Genomic DNA, 21291 nt, shown 5'->3' with positions numbered 1-21291 from the left:
TTGTTTTTTTTTTTTGTTTTTTTGTTTTTTTTTGAGACGAAGTCTCGCTATGCCACCCAGGCTGGAGTGCAGTGGCCGCATCTCAGCTCACTGCAAGCTCCGCCTCCTGGGTTTACGCCATTCTCCTGCCTCAGCCTCCCGAGTAGCTGGGACTACAGGCGCCCGCCACCTCGCCCGGCTAGTTTTTTGTATTTTTTAGTAGAGACGAGGTTTCACCATGTTAGCCAGGATGGTCTCGATCTCCTGACCTCATGATCCGCCCGTCTCGGCCTCCCAAAGTGCTGGGATTACAGGCTTGAGCCACCGCGCCTGGCCTGGATTGTTTTTAATCACTAAATATTTCTTTTTCTAGGCTGGTCTCTTCCAATCTTCCTGATATTCTTTCACGGGCATTACCCGTAACAAAGGTGAATTCTGCTCATAGGAATCTACCTCAAGTAAATATCTAGCGAGTGTGCAGGAGTAGAATCAAAAGAGGGGCCACTACAATATTGATTATAATATTGATTATATTAATATTGATCATATTGATAATAATATCGATTATATTAATATTGATAACATTGATTATAATATCGATTATATTAATGTTGATAATATCGATTATAATGTCTATTATATCAATATTGATAATATTGATTATAATATTGATTACATTAATATTGATAATATTGATTATAATATATAATGACAAACTGGGATCAACCAGAGTGGCTCACAATGAGGGATTATCTCAACGTAACTTCCATGATCCCTCGTACTAACAATATTTTCACAGTTCTTAGCAGCATATCAAAATTATAATTCAGTCTTTGTATAAAAACAGGAGAAGCTCTTTGGCCAGTCTGCCTTCAGCCAACATGTGGATAAACTGATACTCTTCAGCCTCTCTCTGCTCACACTGCCCCCTGTTTATGCTGGTTGTATCTGTTGTTGTAATTATGTAATTTAACACTGTGGCAAGTCAATTACATATGGATGTGAAAAGAAAGTTGTTGTTCCTATGAAAACAGGTTTCACTGCTTTGGAAAAATTCAATAAAGGCAAATTGCTAAAGGAAGAAAACCTGGTATCAAATTATGGGTGACAGAGAAGTGAAAAAGACTGGGAAACAAGTTTTAAAGGTTTAGGAGAATTCTGAACTAGATTGTTTTATGTGTGTTTTAGATTCTCATTCTTCACGTAAACCAAAACGGGAAAAAGTACAAATGCATGATGGTCAAGGTGACCTTACCTTGGATCAGGCTGGAACAGTCCCTGTTTACCTCTGTTGTTTCAGCGCTCTCTCTGGATTAGTGCCCCCCTCCCTCCCCTTTTGGGTCTCAGCAGAGTCCTGGTCTGGATGAGAAATTAAAAGATCACCCTAATTATGGATGTACTTTAAACAAGACTAATAAGGTAGAGTGCCAATCAACAAGCCATTCCCAAAGAACTGAAACTGAGCCTTCAATTAAAAGATTAGTGATCCAGTGTTTATTTGCATGCTTTAAATTAGGGGTTTCAAACTTTCTCTATAAAGGTAGTAGTTCTTCTAGGCTTTATTCAGTCTCTGTCATAACTATTCAGATTTGCTATTTTAACACAAAAGCTGCGCTGGAAAACCTGTAAATGAATGGGCATGGCTGTGTTCCAATAAAATTTTATTCATGGATACTAAATTACAATTACATATAATTTTCCAAGTGTCACAGAATGTTCTTCTTTTGATTTTGTTCAAGTATCTGCAATTTCTTTTTCTTTTTTTTTTTCCTGTTTTCAAATTATTTCTTCAAAGATATCAAGCAATTAAAAATGTAAAAATCATCCTCGACTTGGAACTCATATAAAAATGAACAGTGGGCTAGATTTGGCCTATAGGCCGTGGTTTTCTGGCCCTCCCGACTGCCTTCTTTTTTTTTTGAGATGAAGTCTCACTCTTGTCGCCCGGACTGGGGTGCAGTGTTGCAATCTCAGCTCATTGCAACCTTCGCCTCTCAAGTTCAAGCAATTCTCCTGCCTTAGCCTCCAGAGTAGCTGGGACTACAGGTGCACACCAGCACTCCCAGCTAATTTTTGTATTTTTAGTAGAGATGGGGTTTCACCATATTGGTCAGGCTGGTCTTGAACTCCTAACCTCAGGTGGTCCACCCACCTCGGCCTCCCAAAGTGCTGGGAGTATAGGTGTGAGCCACCACACCTGGCCTTCTGACCCCTTTGTAAGTTTAAAAATAATATTGTGTATGTGTTAGGTTTTTTCTTTTATGGTTGTCAGTTTTCAATTATCCAAAATGTCCAAATGATGTTGAATAAGAAGATCTCTATTACTATATTTGTTCGCAGTTTTACTACTTTTCTTAGTAGTAGGTCCACAAGGTAAGGGATTTTATCTAATACATAACAGGTGCTCAGTAAATGTTTCTTTCTTTCTTTCTTTCTTTCTTTCTTTCTTTCTTTCTTTCTTTCTTTCTTTCTTTCTTTCTTTCTTTTTCTTCTTTTTTTTTTTTTTTTTTGACATGGAGTTTCACTCTAGTTGCCCAGCCTGGAGTGCAATGGCATTATCTCAGCTCACTGCAACCTCCGCCTCCCGAGTTCAAGCGATTCTCCTGCCTCAGTCTCCCAAATAGCTGGGATTACAGGCATGCACCACCACGCCCGGCTAATTTTGTATTTAGTAGAGACGGGGATTCCTCCATGTTGGTCAGGCTGTTCTTGAACTCCCAACCTCAGGTGATCCTCCCACCTTGGCCTCCCAAAGTGCTGGGATTACAGACTTGAGCCACCTTGCCCGGCCAGTAAATGTTTCTTAAATGAATGAAGTTAAATTATGCAATCTCCATACAACAGAGTACTAACACAACCATTAAAAATTATATTTAAGAGTTCAAGATTTATTGTGAAGGGGGAAAACAAAACAGGTTACACAATAGTTACATGTAAGACAACTCTATTTTAAAAAATACATGTCTCCCTTTGCAGGGGAAATCATCTAGTGGGGTATGCATAAATGTTAATAATCATTATATCACTATACTTATGGATTTAGGTTGCTTTAAAAAACTTTTTCTTTTTGCTTATCTATATTTCTGGGTTTTCAAAAATGGGTGTGTTTTCTGTCTGTGATTGATTTCCCATTATTGTTTTTGTTTTACCTTATAACTCTGGTTCCCTGAAGGAATTTGGATCTGATCAAATGGAGGCACCATGTCTGAATAGATCCTGTCATTGTGGTCAGGGGCTGGGAGTGACTAAGTTAGATCTAAGCTTGGGAGGGAATGGGTAGAGACTACTTGTCAGAGCTGGTCAGTTTCCTAGTGCACTTAAAAAACTTGAAATGAGATGCTAGACCTCTTGAGTTCAAGGCCAGAACCTTGAATGAGGCCTCCCCACTCCCTTATAAGACGACCGTAGTCCCCGGTGGAATTTGATATATTATTCTAAGAGCAATGGGAGGTCTAAGAAGAATTTTGTTCATTTAGTTTATAAACAAATACTTGCTGGGTGCCCACCACTTGCCAGGCACTGTTCTAGGCACTGGGGATATAGGAGAGGACAGAATAGACAGAAATCCCTACCCTCAGGCAATAAACCAATAAAGGAAAAAAGGCAGATGGAGCTGAGATAGTCTCAGAGGGGGGCAGGGGAGCCACAATAGTCTGAAGAGGCATCTGAGCCAAGTTGGCTGAGTCCGGATCAGGCAGAGGAAACCAAGAGGACAAGGGGCCGCAGTGGCACAAGCTTGGCACAGGAGAAGGCCTGAGAGAAGGGTGGTGTGGCAGAGGAAATGAGACTGAGAGGCAGACAGGAGCTACCTCAAGTGACCACGATAAAAAATTTATTTATTTTTTAAATATATTTTCTTCTAAGTGAAAACACATTTTCTTCTAAGTGAAATCGGAATTGAAATTTCATCCCAAGGGAAGCCAGTGGTAGGTTTTAAACAGACGAATGGCATGTTCTGGTTTATATTTAAAAGATAATTCTTGCCGCTGTGTGAGTGGGCAAGAGTGGACCACGAGGCCAGTGCGGGCGTCATAGCAGGGGTTGGCGGTCAGAGGAGAAGGTGGCCCCAACTATGGTGGAGGTGGAAATGGAGAACGGAGGTGGACTTACTCATTTTGTTTATGAGGTAAAGTCACTAGGACTTGACTCAGAACTAGTTTTTTGTTGTTGGTGGTGGTGGTTTTGTTGTTGTTGTTGTATGTTTGTTTTTCTGAGACGGAGTCCTGCTCTGCCGCCCAGGCTGGAGTGCAGTGGCGCAATCTTGGCTCACTGCAACCTCCGCCTCCCAGGTTCAAGCGATTCTCCTGCCTCAGTCTCCCGAGTAGCTGATATTACAGGTGCACACCACCAGGCCCAGATAATTTTTTTGTACTTTTACTAGAGACAGGGTTTCACCATGTTGGCCAGGCTGGTCTTGAACTCCTGACCTCAGGTGATCTGCCCGCCTCAGCCTCCCAAACTGCTGGGATTATAGGCGTGAGCCACCGCACCCGGCCAGAACTAGATTTAAACAGGAGACAGACCTGATTCGAGTTTTGTTTGTTTTCATTTTAGCAGCTTTATTGAGATGTAATTCTTATACCAGGAAATTCACCCAAAAAGTGTACAATTCAATGGCTTTCAGTATCTTCAGAGTTGCGGAACCATCACCACAACCAACTTTAGAACATTCTCATTACCCCATAAAGAAACCTTGCATCTGTGAGTCACACTCCTCTTTGTCTACGGGATGAAAGGTTTCTTTTTGTATTTATCTATTCCTCAGTTGATGGACATTTAGTTGGTTTCCGCCTGTTGGCTATTATGAATAATGTTTCTATGAACATTCTTGCATCATTTCTCTTGGGTATATACCTAGGAGTGGAACGATAAGCATGTCCAAGCATTCGAGGAACTGCCAGACCATTTTCCACAGCAGCTGCATCATTTTATATTCCCACCCGCAGTGTATGAGAATGCTGATTCAGTTTTAAGATCACTCTGGCTGCTGTGTGGAGAAAGGATAGGAGGAAGGCTGGGGCGAGGCAGGGGAGTATTGGGGGCACTGTGGAAAGTGGAGAGACCAGAATGGTTATGCAGAAGTTCAGGGATCTGAGCAGGGTTCAAGGACATTCAACTTAAGGTGCACTTCATACCGTTTACGGTATGGTGCAAAGATCCGTGAGCGCTCTTTACACAATGAATCACATCGTTAAATTAAAAGATGCCAACAGAGAGGGCTTGTTAAAACAGATCTGCCATTTTCAAGTCTAGAGTCCTAAAGCAAAGTGGTATGGAACTGGTTAAACATCTGTCCCCAGACAAGCTCCTGCAGGCAGGAGGATATTTTCAGAAAAGCAAGAGGAGCCAGTGGGTGCAATAAGATTTCCACACCTTGAAGGCATGAAAACACAGGGCTCAAGTGACAGCCTGTTGCTGAGGACTCTCATGGCAACGGCATCACTCCTCCTGCCCTACAGCGCTGCCCTGGCCTCTCAGCCCGGAGAAGAGCTGGCTTGTTTCCAAGTTTGACAACTGGGCAGCAGTCCTTGACTCTCTGAAGTTCCTCCAGTTCAGAAAGGGATGGGAAATGAGCATCTGTCAAGCTTCAGCTGTGCCCCACGTTGGGTTATAAATGACTTTTCACTTACATCCCTTATATTGGTGAAGCCTCACAACATATCACCGAGGTGGAAAATATTCCCCCAATTAAAGATGAGGACAGTTGGCCCCTTTGCATGCGGAGGTCAGAAAAGGCCACTTTGGAGAGATGGTAATTTAGCTGATACCAGCTACACAGGGATCCAGAGGAAGAACATTCCAAGTTTAACCCCCAAATTATTCATTTGCTCTCTAGATGTCTTCATTTTTATTCTTATTTAATTCTAATTTATATTCATTAGTATAAATAAGGGTGAAAAGTTGCCCTCTAGAAACAAATCAAATTTAAATTCATTTAACATATAACTTTGAATAGAAATTATAATTATTTTTCCTTATTATTTCTGATTTTAAACTCAGGGACTATTCTCCACTACATCTCCCAATCCTGTACCCATCACCTCCCATCCCCCACCCCTATAACAGAGTCAGTATTATTGTCTCTATTAATGTGTCTTAATAGACAGGTAAGGTTCTGGGACATGGGGAGACATAGTCCTCATGGTCTGGCTGTGCCACTGTGCAGGAAGCGGTGACTTTGACCTCCTGAACTTCCCATTGAAGAGGTATCTACAGATAAATACCACACTGCCACTCAAAAGTTTCCCACTCTCACGTTAATGTGCTTTCCCAAATAAAGGAATTAGTTTTCACTATAACTCTGTACCAAATTCCTCGAAGCTAGGCTCATCCTAAGATCTGTCCGTTGGATCTTCAGGATGGCCCAGTAAATAACATTCCTCTTCCCCACTGATCTAATTGAAATGCAAGACCAAGGTGTGAGGCTGCTTTGAGATTATCACCGTTTTATCAACTAAAGTTAATACTGGAGATTGTGGTGTATATCCACTGGCAAGCTGAATTTCTGATGCTTATCCATCTGGTCACAATGCTAGGCCAGGGCAGCTCTGCCTGCCAGGTGCACCTACCCCTGTATAATTGATGTGTAGAAGACAATGTGTGCTTCTACCAGGCAGACCACTCCAGTAGCAAGCAGGTGGAAGAAGCAAGAGTTCTGTAGGCCCAGACCCTGCTCCAAACCTCACTAATTATATATTCCCCCTTGCGGTGGAAAAAGTAGTAAGAGTAATTAAGAGGGGCTATGGAAACATCAGGATGAACAGGGCAGAAACTTCCCCACCTCCCTCTCTTCAACACACACACACATCCAGCGCTGGATTCTGGATGTCCTAGCTCTGTCAATATATATTAATGTGATGTTGGGCCAGAATACTGACCCTCTCCTGGGTCTCAGATGCCCCACCCCCTTTCTCAATTAGAGATGGTTCTTCCCTCCCAGCCATGCAGAATTGCTGTGCACACAAAGGATGAGTAAGTATGTCAAAGGCTTTGCAAAGTATGTAAAACTAAAGAATCGTAAGGTATTACTAACATGGAGAAATTGCAGCCACCTGACTCAGCATTTGCTCTTGCAGGGTCTTCTGACTAACTGGCCGAGATCCAAATCAAGAATGAGTGAGAGGGTCCCATGAGGTTGTTTGACTGTTTATACTTGAGCTTGGCAGCTTCTGGCACTAAGACTGCTGCTCATCTCCTCCTGGGTACATTTCCTCTAGTTGGTCCAGATGAGAGGTAGTGCCCTGGTATCTGCTTCTCCTGTGCATGGTCTGGGTTCCCCAGAATCAGCCTTCAGTTTGAGAGATGGTTCTTGTAGAGGAATACATGATATTCCACTCATTTTCTCATTTTAATATAAAAGAGTCTTCATTAACACTCGTATTTGGGGTAAGACATTCTATTGTTCCTTGAACATGGGAATTGGGGAATCTCCGGGTAGGAGGCATTCCAGTTCTTCTGGGGATGAGGTCATGGAGAGAGCTGCAAAATGAAAAAACAACTGGGGCCAGGTGTGGTGGTTCATGCCTACAATCCTAGCACTTTGGTAGGCCAAGGTGAGAGGACTGCTTGAGCCCAAGGGTTTGAGGCCGGCCTGAGCAACATAGTGAGACCTTGTCTCTACCAAAAAAGTTAGCTGGACATGGTAGTGCACGCCTGTAGTCCCAACTACTCGGGAGGCTGAGGTGGGAAGATGGTTTGAGCCCAGGAGGCAGAGGTTGCAGTGAGCTCAGATCGTGCCACTGCACTGCATCCTGGGCGACAGAGCCAGACCCTGTCTCAAAGACAAACAAAAATACAAAACCCAGCTGGAGAGTGCTAGGAGGGTACAAAACCAGAGAGAGGTGGACACAGGCCCAGAGGCAAGGCAGGGCTGGGCAAACTGGCCTGATGCTTTCAAGAACAAAAGCTTCCCAAAGGCTTTATTTAATGGGGAATGGATCTAGACCCTCTTCTTCTTCCAAATACCTCCTCTGAGTACACTTTACTGTTCCATCCTTCCCTTGCTCCAAACCAGTGGTTCTCAACCTGTCGGCATGTTGGATGCTTTTGAAGGGATCTGAACAAAAATACTAATGCCTGTCACCATTCCCTCTTCTCCTTATAAGATGGGCCTGGGCTCTTGTATGCTGTTTGGTTTGCCTGTTTTAAACTTTGACTTAGGAAGAATCTCAAACTTAAGAAACAACCAACAGAAAAAGAACAGTACAAAGAACATCCACATACTCTGTAACTCAGGATCGCCAATTTTACCCCATTTTGTCTCATTTAGCCTTTATTCTATTTCCATAATCTGTTTTCTACATTATGAAATGAAATGCTTTGAGAGTAAGGCATCATACTTCCTTAAACGTAAGATCAGCTTCAATGTGCATTTCCTAAGAATAAGGCTGCTGCTTTTTTTTTTTTTTTTTTTTTTTAGATGGCATCTCACTCTGTCGCCAGGCTGGAGTGCAATGGCGTGATCTCCGCTCACTGCAACCTCTGCCTCCCAGGTTCAAGCGATTCTCCTGCCTCAGCCTCCCAAGTAGCTGGGACTACAGGTGTGTGCCACCATGCCCAGCTAATTTTTGTATTTTAATTTTAATTTTATTTTATTTTTGATACAGAGTCTCACTCTGTTGCCCAGGCTGGAGTGCAGTGGTGCGATCTCGGCTCACTGCAACCTCCGCCCCCTGAGTTCAAGCGATTCTCCTGCCTCAGCCTCCTGAGTAGCTGGGACAACAGGTGCGTGCCACCACACCCGGCTAATTTTTTGTATTTTTAGTAGAAATGGGGATTCACCATGTTAGCCAGGATGGTCTCAATCTCCTGGCCTTGTGATCTGTCCACCTTGGCCTCCCAAAGTGCTGGGATTACAGGTGTGAGTCACCATGCCCGGCCTTTTTTGTATTTTTAGTAGAGATGGGGTTTCACCACGTTGGCCAGGATGGTCTCGATCTCTTGACTTTGTGATCCACCTGCCTTGGCCTCCCAAAGTGCTGGGATTACAGGCGTGAGCCACCGTGCCCAGCTAGAATAAGATATTTTCTTGCATAGCCATAGTACAGTCAACTCCAGTAAACTTAACATCAATACACTTTTATCTTCTTTACCTACCCTCTGTATTCCAGTTTTGTCAACTGACCCAATCATCTCCTTGTAGCAATTTTTCTGGTCAGTATAAAATTCAGTCTAGGACAGGCACTACATTTAGTTGTCAAGTCTTTAACTGGTGTTTGAGTCTGGCTCTATTGCCCAGGCTGGGGTGCAGTGGCACGATCTTGGCTCACTGCAAGCTCCACCTCCCGGGTTCACACCATTTTCCTGCCTCAGCCTACTGAGTAGCTGGGACTACACGGGCCCACCACCATGCCCGGCTAATTTTTTTTTTTTTTTTTTGTATTTTTAATACAGACGGGGTTTCACTGTGTTAGCCAGGATGGTCTCAATCTCCTGACCTCGTGATCCGCCTGCCTCGGCCTCCGAAAGTGCTGGGATTACAGGCATGAGCCACTGCACCCAGCCTAGTTGGTGAGTTTTTAAAAGCTCTCCGAGTGGAAGCTATTATCTTAAGTTAAATAACTCAGGAACAGAAAGTCAAATATCACATGTTCTCACTTATGGGTGGAAACTGAATAATGTGTACGCAGGAACACAGAATGTGGAATAGTAGACACTGGAGACTCCAAAGGTGGGAGACTGGAGGGCAGATGAGGAATCATAAATAGCTCACTGGGTACAATGTACCCTATTCCTGTGATGGTTGCACTAAACATCCAGACTTCACCACCACACATTATATCCATGTAAAAAGCACATGTACCCCCTAAATTTATACAAATTAAAAATAAATAAATAGATATTTTAGAATATTTTGGATACATTGGTATAGTAAAAAAATAAATAAGGGCTCCATAGGTGATTTTAAGGTGCACCTTGGACCTTGGGTCACTGTGTAAATGAATATTCGTTTATTACACTACCACATATTGAGTGTCTACTAGGTGTAAAGTGTTATGAATAAAATAAAGGAGCTTATTACTTTAAGGACAAACTATCCACAAGTCAACTATAATATCAGAGGGATGAGTATCATGAAAGAAATATTAACAAACCTATGGGAGGAAACGATAATTAAATTGAACAAGCTTACTGAGGATCTACTATGTGTCAGACATTGTACAAACTGCTGGAGAAATAGTTGGATACGTAAATGCACTTAATACACAGTTAAAAATTAATGTACACATTCTTTTTTTTTGAGACAGAGTTTCGCTCTTGTTGCCCAGGCTGGAGAGCAATGGCGCGATCTTGGCTCACCACAACCTCCACCTCCACAGTTCGAGCGATTCTCCTGCCTCAGCCTCCTGAGTAGCTGGGATTACAGGCATGCACCACCACGCCCAACTAATTTTTTTCGTATTTTTAGTAGAGACGAGGTTTCTCCATGTTGGTCAGGCTAGTCTCAAACTCCTGACCTCAGGTGATCCACCTGACTCGGCCTCCCAAAATGCTGGGATTACAGGCATGAGGCACGGTGCCTGGCCAGTTAATACATTCTTAATCACAAAAGTAAGGTTTTTAAAAGATTTTTCTTAGAGGAGGTGGGGCTCAAAACATAAGCAGGATTTTACTTTTAGAGTTGAAGACATTTCAGGAGAGGAAACTTCAAGAGAAAAACTGGGTGAGTGCACAGTGGAGTAAGGAAAGAATCGTACTTCACTTTGACCTGAGAACTGGGTGCAGTACTAGGAGATTGTGCTGAAGAAGTAGGCTGGAGAATGTATGGTGGTACAGTCACTTCGTAAAACAATTTGGCAGTTTCTCAAAAAGTTAAAATTATCATACAACTTAACAATTCCGCTCCTAGGTACCTACCCAAGAACACATAAAGACTTGCACATGAATGTAATGTTCATAGCAGCATTATTCACAAAAGCCAAAAAGTAGAAACTCAAATGTCCATCAACTGGTGAATGGATAAATAAAACATGGCCTACCCACACAACAAGATAAATAAGTGAGTAATAAAAAGGAATGAATTAATGATACATGTTACAATGTGGATGAACCTAAAATAATTAGATGGAAAGAATAATAGATTATATGGTTTCATTTAGAGATAATTTAAAGAGATAGGAAGTAGATGAATGGTTGCCTGGGGCTGGTGGTGGGAACAGGAACTGACTACAAATGTCCACAAGGGAAGATTTCTTTGGGGTGATGAAAATGTCCCTAAAACTGGATTATGGTTATGGCTCAATGACTAAGACAATGTTGAACTGAACACTTAAAACAGGTGAATTTTATGGTATGTAAATTATATCTCAATAAAGCTGTAAAAATTTTAAAAACTGTTAAAATTAGGCAGAAAGAAAATAGGAAGTGCAATCTTAGAAATAAAAAATGTAATTATTGAAATTCAAAAAACTTAATAGATGGGAAAAACTCTGGACTGGACAAATTATTTAGAAGACTGGCAAATTGGAAGGCAAGGAATTCACCAGGATGCAACACAAAGACAAAATCTTTTTAAAAAAATAACATCTCAGGATATAGATAGTGAGGCTTCCTCACTTTCCTAATGGTGGTGCCAGAAAAGATAATGGAGGTAATGGCTAGGAAGCAATATTGCAAGAGAAAATCAGTAATAATTTTCCAGAATTAAAGAAAGCACATGCACCCCTGTAATCCCAGCACTTTGGGAAGCCAAGGCAGGAGAATTGCTTGAGCTCAGGAGTTTGAGATCAGCCTGGGCAACATAGTGAGACCCTGTCTCTACAAAAAAAATTTTTTTTAATTAGCTGGGCATGGTGGCTCATGCTTGTAGTCCAGCTTGAGTATGCGAGGTCAAGGTTGCAGTGAGCTTTGATCACACCACTGCACTTCAGCCTGGGTGACATAGTGAGACACTGTCAAAAAAAAAAAAAAAAAAAAAAAAAGAAGCACATGATAATCCTCAAAAGATAGTACCTCCTACTTTTGCAGAGGATAAAGATAAACGAACACCAAGACAGTTCTAGAAAACCTGCTGAACAGTAAAAATAAATAAAACAAGTCTGAAATGTTATCAAGGGGAAAAGGCAGCTTATTTATAAGGGAATGAAAATTAGATTGGCAGCAGAATTTTTAACCAGCAACACTTAGTGCCAGAAGACAGTGGAGTGCTATCATTAAGGTGATGTGGGAAAATAACTGTTCACTAGAATTTTACATCCAAATAAATTATCATACAACAGTGAGGGCAAAATTAAGACATTTCCAACAATGAATTCCCTCCCATACCAAGGCACCTACAGAAAGAACTATTAAAGGATGGATTTCAGCCAGAAGAAAAGTGAACCTAAAGGGAACATTGCAGATTCAAGAAAAAAAAATAGTGAGCAGAAAAAGTGATAAAATGTCAGTAAAGTTAATTAACTTTTAACTATAAAAACTATTTTTAAATTTAAGAAGTAAAAACAGATAGAATGCGGTGACACATGCCTGAGCTTTGGGAGGTCAAGGCGGGAGGATTGCTTGAGGTCAGGAGTTCGAGACCAGCTTGGGCAACATGGTGAGATTCTACCTCTACAAAACATTTTTGAAAAAGAAAAAATTAGCTGGGGGTGGTGGTGTGGACCTGTTTCTAGCTACTTGGGATTCTGAGGTGGGAGGGTCACTTGAGGCCAGGAGTTTGAGGCTGCAGTTAGCCATGACTGTGCCACTACACTCCAGCCTGGGTAACAGAGGAAGACCCTGTCTCTTAAACAAACAAACAAACAAACAGAAAAGTAAAAATAAAACTCTAGGCAGCAATAACAAGATGGGAAGGAAGGGGCTGTTAAATGAGTAAAATATACAAAGTTCTTTCATGGGAAGAAACAATTACATACTAACTTTGTTAGAAAAAAATCAGAATTAAGTATGTATGTTGAAAAATAAAAGACGATTCTGAGAAGAATAGAAATAAAACACAAAGCTCTCAAACCAGCAGTGGAATATGGATCACTTTGCTAATCCGATAGAAGCCAAGAATGGAAGCAAAAGAAGCAAGGAGAAATAATGGTAAATGAAAAACGCAAGATCTGATGGAAGAAAATATTAGTAATCACAGTAAATGCCTGTGGATTAAATTCACCTGTCAGAGACACAACCGAAATAAACCTGATAGAAAGATTAAATATGAAGATATGGAAAATAATTCACACACAAATAGTAGCCAAAAGAAGGGTGGCCTATTAATAGCAAAAACTTCTAATTTAAGCAATTAGCATAAAAATGGTAAACAGAGGCACTACATAAGGATCAATCATCATTTCTAATGCAGAATATACTTTAAGAAACACTGCCTACTGTGCGCCAAGAATCAGGTATGCCTTCTATACTGCTGTGTTTTCAGTGCTTGGCACATAATAGGTGTGCCATAAATATTAATGAGTGGAATCACTGCTATTTTATATTGAAATGATCTGTTTGTGTGTTTGTCATACCACAAGGGCAAGACCATATCTTACTAATTGTTATGCCATCAACATTCAGCACAGCAGTTGGCACATAGTAGGAATTCCATAAGTCCACACTGAATTCCAGGATCATCTTGTCTATAAAATCTCCCCTCACAGTTCCTTCCCTACTGATTTGTCCTTTGTTTCCACTTCTATAGAACTCGTAATTGGAAGCACCCAATTTAGCACCCAAGACATAGTCTTCTAGCTTTCACTCAATGTTTCAAATCTTGTTTCTCTAAAACTATTTTAGATTCTTTGAAGATAGGGAAGATGCTTTGCACTGTGCCAAGTGCCTTTTCAGGTACTTGAATAAATACATGTTTTGGTTGATGTCACTATTTAGATGAATGTAGGTTAGATCAATAGTACCGGTTATATATGCCAAGGACTCTAAGGGCTATCTCCAATCTCTTTTTTCATCCCTTGACCAAAGAGAGCCCTCTTTGGAGACAGGCTCATGTGCGAAGAATGTGAAGTTAATGACACAGGTGGGAGAAGGCAGCTAGTGTTCAATTCCAAGACTCTGTGCTCTGTTCGTCCTGGCAAAATAGTGAGGTTGGCCGGACAGCGGGAGGGGAATGTCTGTGATCCCACAAAAAATGTGTGGGAAGTGAGAGGGAGATGGTGAGGAAAGAGAGCATGTTCCAGATGCCACAGGACAGACCTGGACCTGACCTTTCCCTGGCGGGCACGGCACCAGGAGTGTATTATGAGACCAAAAGGAAACCCCAAAGCAAACAGCTAAATTCATCCACTTGAAACCTTGTATGGGAGACAGTGAGGGATGTTGTTCTCCATCTAGACAAGGCACAGAGGGGAGTCTGTGACAAGGAGCTCCTAATTGGGGAGCTGCAGAAGGTTAACAAAGAGCACTGGTGGCATCTTTTTGCTGGTCTTCTTGAAAAAGACATAGTCTGGGAAGGTTCAATCAGGGCTCTGCAGGAGGTAGGGAGGTGGGTTGGCTGACCGACCTCCCAAGGTCCTTCCTAATCCCATAATTATTTGGTGAATCGTGCTCTTCTCCATTTATGCTCCTACACACGTCTGCACCCAGTTTGATAGTAAGTCCCCTAGGCTGCATTCCAGGTTTAGTACGGTGCCACGCAAGCTGCTGGCACTCAAAGAATGACGCAAATATTTGTTGAATGAAGGAATACACGGATCAAGTGTTTAAATAGAGCCCACATGACCTCCCCAGGCTGTAAAGTATGGCAGTTGAATGAAATCACAACATTCTAGGCACTTGAGCAAAGCTGGCGGAGACACACACACACATACACACACACACACTCGATTCACATTCCCACCTCGGAAAGGCACAGACCACCTGCTCAGCAAGCAGGCTGTGGGAGTTTCCTTGGCAAGGATCCTCTTTCTCTGCTGCTTTAGGATGGTGCCTCTAGAAGGTCAAGTCACCCAGATTTAGGACCGCTTCCCTTCCCGGTTGGCCTCCGAGACAAAGTTTCTGTCTGGATTCGGCCCGGGCCTCCCGGGAGGGGCATCCTCTCTCCCTCCCGGCTCCGGCGCCCCGGGCGTGCAGCTCGCTGGCCCGCTGCGCCCCACCTTACCTTGGTGAGCTGGGCGATCTTCTTGCACATTTTCACGTGCATCTCGGGATCACAGTCCATTCTCCAGCCCGCGCCACCGCGGGCGTCGTCTTTGGAGCCCGGGCAAGTCCCGGGTGGGTTAATTTTGCTTTTGAGAGCAGAAGCCATCACTAAAACGCGCCCAGCACTCAAAGACTCTCGCCCGTGTTCTCCCTGCCCACCGTGTGCACGTGCGTGCGCGCGCGGGCGTGCGAGTGTGTGGGTTTCTCGGGAGAGGGAGCACTGCAGTCCCGTCGCCTGCACCGCCTCGTGGCCCCAGCTTCCCGAAGGTCTCCGCCTCCCGGGCCCACCCGCGCGCCCACCCGCGCGCCCACCCTTTCTCCTCTCCCGCTGGCTCTCTGGCTGGTTGGCTCCGCGGGCACCCGCACCCTGCGGCAAGGCTCCGGCGCCCCGCACGTGTAGTTGGCGATCCGTCTGCCGCTCCCCAGCCAGTGCAGGTTTCGTGTGCAAGAGGAGAGCTTCCGCGGCTAGGAGCAGCCGGCCTTGGGGGGTTTGCGCTGGGCGGGCACGGCGCTCTTGGACACGTGGGTGCAGCGCGGCCCCGGACTCGGTGGCGACGGACCCTGCCAGAGGTGGTCATCCTGGGCCAAGGAGAAATAAGAGCCTCCGGAGCGGGACAGGGCACAGTGACCCGCGGCTTCCGAGTCTCCGAGCTGAGGGTGGAAATGGGGGTGGGGGACGAGATGCTAAGAGAGGGGCGGGTAGGTGAGGGCGAGTCACCGGGACTTGAGGAGGTGTGGGATCCGGAGCGCACGGTGTGGGCCAGCGCCTGAGTTGCGCGAGTGCACGGCGGGGCTGGGGATGGCAGCCTTCCTTTTTGGATCTTGGAGAGGAGCCAGGACATTGCGGGAGGATTGCCGGGGATGCCTAAACAAAGAGGAGAAGCCAAGGGGATGGCAGGGTGCGGGTGTCCGAAATCTGAGATGAGAAAGTGCGAAACGCATAATGCGGGAAGCGGTAGGAACGCAAAGACAAAGTCTTTAGGGAGGTAGAAAGGATGGTGGCAGGTGCGGGAAAGGAAGAAGCAAAGAGGAATGGAGCAGTTAGATGAGTAACAGATGGAGCTGAAAATCTAAGTAAACCGAGCCCACTGAAAGTAAAGTGAGTCGTCCAAATCCACACTACTGGCCTTGGGCAGACGAGCCAGACTGTCAAGTTTTCGGATTCTGAGTTTAGTGTTTGGTGAGGGGAGAGGTTAGTGGGCCAAATTTCTTTCTGGCATGTTCTCTGGTTTCAGACAGTGGGCTTTAAGGGAAAGTGACGGCACCGTGATTAGCTTTTCCTAAAGCTCGAATAATAGCGTCTTCATGATCGTTTGCATGGTGAATGTATATCATTTATACATTGCCTTATGTCAGAAATTTTAATAGTCTTCATAAACCAAATAAGCTTCAAAGGGTCTCAGAAACCACAGTTCCACCCATCCATACTGAAGGTAACAATAACCCATTTTTGTCCGTGAGGAAAACTGACCCAGAGAATTTGTACCACGTCAGGCAATTACAAGTAGAAACAGACATTCCTATTCTAGATTCTGTATCAAATGACCAACCTCGGTTTTTGATTTCTAGTTTACCATCTTAAGTTCTCTTTTTAGCACAACCCCTCCCTCCCCCAGTTCCTTTAGAAAACAGGAGGCCTGAATCAGAATCATGGCCAAGAAATTCTGTGCCCTATCCTAGATTCCTTGAAACAAAACCTGTGAGGACGGGGGTCAGGGGGTGAGGAATCCACATTAAACAGCTCTCTGCTTAATTCCAAATTGTGTATTTAGAATATTTTCTGCAGGATCTTAATATACACTAAATTTTACAGGAATTCAACCACTGTGTAAACTAGAGGAAAATTAGCCTTTTTGGTCAAGAACTTTACCAAAAGTTATTCACCATTTTGGAAAATCACATCAAGGGTCAGGTGGCTCATGATATTTGGTTGCCAATACAACACACTTCTTTTTTTTTATTTTTTATTTTTATTTTTTGAGACAGAATCTTGCTCTGTTACCCAGGCTGGAGTGCAGTGGCATGATCTTGGCTCACTGCAACCTCTACTTCCTGGGTTTAAGCCATTCTCGTGCCTCAGCCTCTGGAATAGCTGGGATAACAGGTGTGCGCCACCACGCCTGACTAATTTTTGTATTTTTAGTAGAGATGGGGTTTCTCCATGTTGGCCGGGTTGGTCTCAAATTCCTGGTCTCAAGTGATCTGCCCACCTAGGCCTCCCAAAGTGCTGGAATTACAGGTGTGAGCCACCATGCCTGGCCACAACACACTTCTAACTGCCACATTCATGGGAGTCTACCTACATATGCAAGCATCTGAGTACTACACTATGTCCCTCAGTATCAATAGGCGTTTGGTTCCAGGACCCCTTCAGATACCAAAATCCATGAATGTTCAAGTCACTTATATAAAATTGTGTAGCATCTGCATATAACCTACTCACATCCTCTCATATGCATTAAATCATCTCTATATTACTTGTAATACCTAATACAATGTAAATGTTATGTAATTAGCTGTTACACTGTATTGTTTAGGGAATAAAAAATAGTCTGCATATGTGTAGTACAGATACAACCATCCATTTTTTTTCCTCAAATATTTTTGACTTGTGGTTAGTTGACTTTGAGGATGTGGAACACATTGATATGGAGGGCCGATTGTATATATTACTTAGTTATAATGAAATATCAAGAATCAAATGTCAAAAATATCAAAGTCAAGAAATCATGCAGATTTAAAAAGGTGTGTATTATCTATGAATTTCTTTCTTTCTTTTTTTTTTTTGAGATGGAGTCTCTCTCTGTCGCCAGGCTGGAGTGCAGTGGCACCATCTGGGCTCACTGCAAGCTCCGCCTCCCGGGTTCACGACATTCTCCTGCCTCAGCCTCCGGGAGCTGGGATTACAGGCGCCCGCCAACACGCCCGGCTAATTTTTTGTATTTTTTTTTTTTAGTAGAGACGGGGTTTCACCGTGTTAGCCAGGATGGTCTCGATCTCCTGACCTCATGATCTGCCCACCTCGGCCTCCCAAAATGCTGGGATTACAGGCGTGAGCCATCGCGCCGGGCCTACAAATTTCAAGATAGTAACATGGATGTTATAAAAGAGGTGATGTTTGGTCTGAAAAGAATCGAAAGCCATTGCTCTAGATGATCTTTTACACACTGAAGTTTAGAAAAACGGCAAGTCTAACCCCAAGTTTTCGTTTTTAAATAATGATTTCATTAGGTCTTGGGGCTAAAAAATGTTCCAGTAGGAAATATTATACTTTCAACTTTACAATGGAAGACAACGGGGAAATCAGATACCTTTATCAGCTTTGCTGGCCCACGGCTGCTGTAATCAAGGCACCATGAGCCCACCTGTTTTGGAGGGTCCTCTGCAGCTCCTAGGATTTTCCAGCACTGGGATTAGTAGGTCCCTTTACAGCATCAGGAATGAAATTGAGGGCAGAAGAGAATTAAGTACTGTATCCAATGTGGAGGTGGAAGTACATTTATTAGGCCACTAATGTCATATTGGCACTGTGCTAAGCCCTTAGCACATATCCTGACCTCCTCTGAGGTACTTATTGTCATCCTCGTTCTACAGACTAGGAAAGTGAAGCTAAGGCAGGTTGAGTTCCCAACTGTATACAGCTAGTGAATGGATCTGGGTCTATCTGACTTCAAAGGTGATGTTCTTACCAATTGATTTTTCTTTAGATTACAAATATAAGCTTCCCAGAGCACAATGCTGGCAATATGATAGTTTTTTCTTTTTAAAATTATCATTAAAAAAAATAGAAACAAGGTCTCACTATGTTGTCCAGGCTAGTCTTGAACTCCTAGCTTAAGTAATCTTCCCACCTTGGCCTCCCAAAAGTCCTGGGATTACAGGTGTGAGCCACTGTGCTTGGTCAAAAAAATTTAAAATCATAATTGACTTGTCTTTTCTTTAGATTATGAACTTCTTGTAATATCCCCCCAAACATCCTCATCCATGATAATACACACAACAACAGCAAAAAAAGAGTAGAAGCAAGCAAAAATAACCCCACATCCCAAACTCAGAGAAAATTATTGTTAATATTTTGGAGAAGATACTTCTAGACATTTCTGTGTACACATATAGAAATGTAACAAACATATGTGTATTTCAGAAATGTTTACACATTTCTGTGAAACCTATAAACAAATACTACAGTAATTTTTTTTTTTTTTTTTGAGATGAAGTCTCACTCTTGTTGCCCAGGATGGAGCGCAGGGGTGCAATCTCGGCTCACTGCAACCTCTACCTCCTGGGTTCAAGAGATTCTCTCGCTTCATTTAGCCTCCTGAGTGCTGGGATTTCAGGCATGCGCCATCATGCCCAGCTAATTTTTGTATTTTCAGTAGAGATGGGGTTTCATCACATTGGCCAGGCTGGTCTCGAACTCTTGACCTCAGCCTCAGCCTCCCAAAGTGCTGGGATTATAGGTGTGAGCCACTGCACCTGGCCAATAATTTGTTTTGTTTTGTTTTGTTTTTGAGACTGAGTCTTGCTCTGTCGCCTAGGCTGGAGTGCAGTGGTGCGATCTTGGCTAACTGCAACCTCTGCCTCCTGTGTTCAACTGATTCTCCTGCCTCAGCCTCTGGAGCAGCTGGGATTACAGGCACCTGCCACTATGCCTGGCTAATTTTTGTATTTTTAGTAGAGACAGGATTTCACCATGTTGGCCAGGCTGGTCTCGAACTCCTGACCTCAAGTGATCCGCCCACCTTGGCCTCCCAAAGTGCTAGGATTACAGGTGTGAGCCACCATGCGCGGCCTATAATAATGTTTTTGAACTCTACTTACTCAGTAATATAAAGTGGATATCTTTTTGTCAATGAAGATCTATCTTCCCATTCTTAACAACCAGTCTTCCATTACATACAATATCATTTACTCTATCTTCTCCTGGACAGTTTTTAAAATATTTTAAGCCAAAATGTTTAATGTATATTTGTAATGTTGGCTTGCTGTATTATGAGGATATTAAATTCTGTCCTAAGGGATAGATAAAGAAAGAATATATGAAACTCACGTGTTAAGTATAATGGGCAAAGAAGTAGCCTGTGAAATAGGCAGGATTAAGATGTTAAGTTTAGGTAGTGTAGTGCAAGACATGACAAAGAGAATAAATGGGATATGTGTAAAAAGGATGGAAGAAACAAGAGTGTTCCTCACGGACAGAACAAGGTGGGAAAGGCCAAGCTGCAGTGTACAGACGACGCCACCTTCAGGCTGATAGTTCATTCCTAAAATGGCCATTCATTAGTGACACCCGTTCTGGCCCTATTTCTGTTCTGCTACAGAAACACAGATTAAGAACATGGCTTTCATTTGGGAGCGGTGGCTCATGTCTGTAATCCCAGCACTTTGGGAGGCTAATGTGGGAGGATTGCTTGAGCCCAGGAGTTCGAGGCTGCAGTGAGCTATGATCCTGCCACTGCACTCCAGCCTGGGTGACAGAGTGAGATGCTGTTTCTAAAAACAAACAAACAAACAAATAAACAAACAACAACAAAAAAAACCCATGGCTCTCGGCAGGTCATTAGCTAGGTATCCTTGCCCCTGAGTTTCTGACAGAGCAAGTATGCGCTGGCTGTAAGCACTGCTGAGCCCCCATTTTCAGTTTTGGCCGTGGTTAAGTATTTCACTTAACCTGTGGTCCTCATGACCTAACTATCAGAGGTAAAGGCTGATGTAGCTAGCAGACAAGATGCCACAACACCGTGTAGCATGAAATTCAGGTAATTTGTCCTCCCACCTCTCTTGGGACCCTATCCTAAATGTGCTAAATTTCACTGTATCTTTCCAACTACATTTTGTTGAAAAGCAATAAACCATGTGATTTGAGCCTCTTAATTTGGGGTGTGAGGTTTCCTGTGCATGACACCTGGGTCGGCCTGCCTGATCGTGTATTCGAAGGTTACTATTGCATCAAGGGAACCGCCTACATGACATTGTTGTAAGTGGGTTTTTGCACAGATGTGCAAGTGTTCCCACAGAAATATTCCCCCGCACCATTTGTTTGCTGGTAGAACTGAATACCTTCCCACAACTTGATTAGTCATTGTTTTTGCCTTGCTTTCTTGCTGCTTACAAAGAGCTCTTCCTTAATAGGGGCTTTTAGCACTTTGCCTATCATATATATTGCAAGCATTTCCCGTAGTTAGCGGATTTTTTTTTCTAGTTTTCTCATGCTCTATAAACATTTTGAATTCT

The 21291-nt window shown here is 43.2% G+C and overlaps 1 protein-coding gene across 1 annotated transcript in view; it reads right to left on the bottom strand.

Annotated features, from left to right (window-relative positions):
• Positions 1 to 15584, bottom strand: part of FAM184B (family with sequence similarity 184 member B) — a 155733-nt gene extending 140149 nt beyond the window's left edge. The window contains exon 1 of the mRNA XM_050791986.1: positions 15017 to 15584. Coding sequence (XP_050647943.1) covers positions 15017 to 15163 — 147 coding nt within the window. The 5' untranslated portion in view covers positions 15164 to 15584. The remainder of the gene's footprint in view (positions 1 to 15016) is intronic.
• Between the last annotated feature and the right edge of the window lie 5707 nt (positions 15585 to 21291).

This window comes from Macaca thibetana, chromosome 5 (genome assembly GCF_024542745.1).
Source record: "Macaca thibetana thibetana isolate TM-01 chromosome 5, ASM2454274v1, whole genome shotgun sequence".
Lineage (NCBI taxonomy): Eukaryota > Metazoa > Chordata > Mammalia > Primates > Cercopithecidae > Macaca > Macaca thibetana.
Note: the sequence above shows the minus strand (reverse complement) of the source record. Positions and strands in the feature narration are given on the sequence as shown.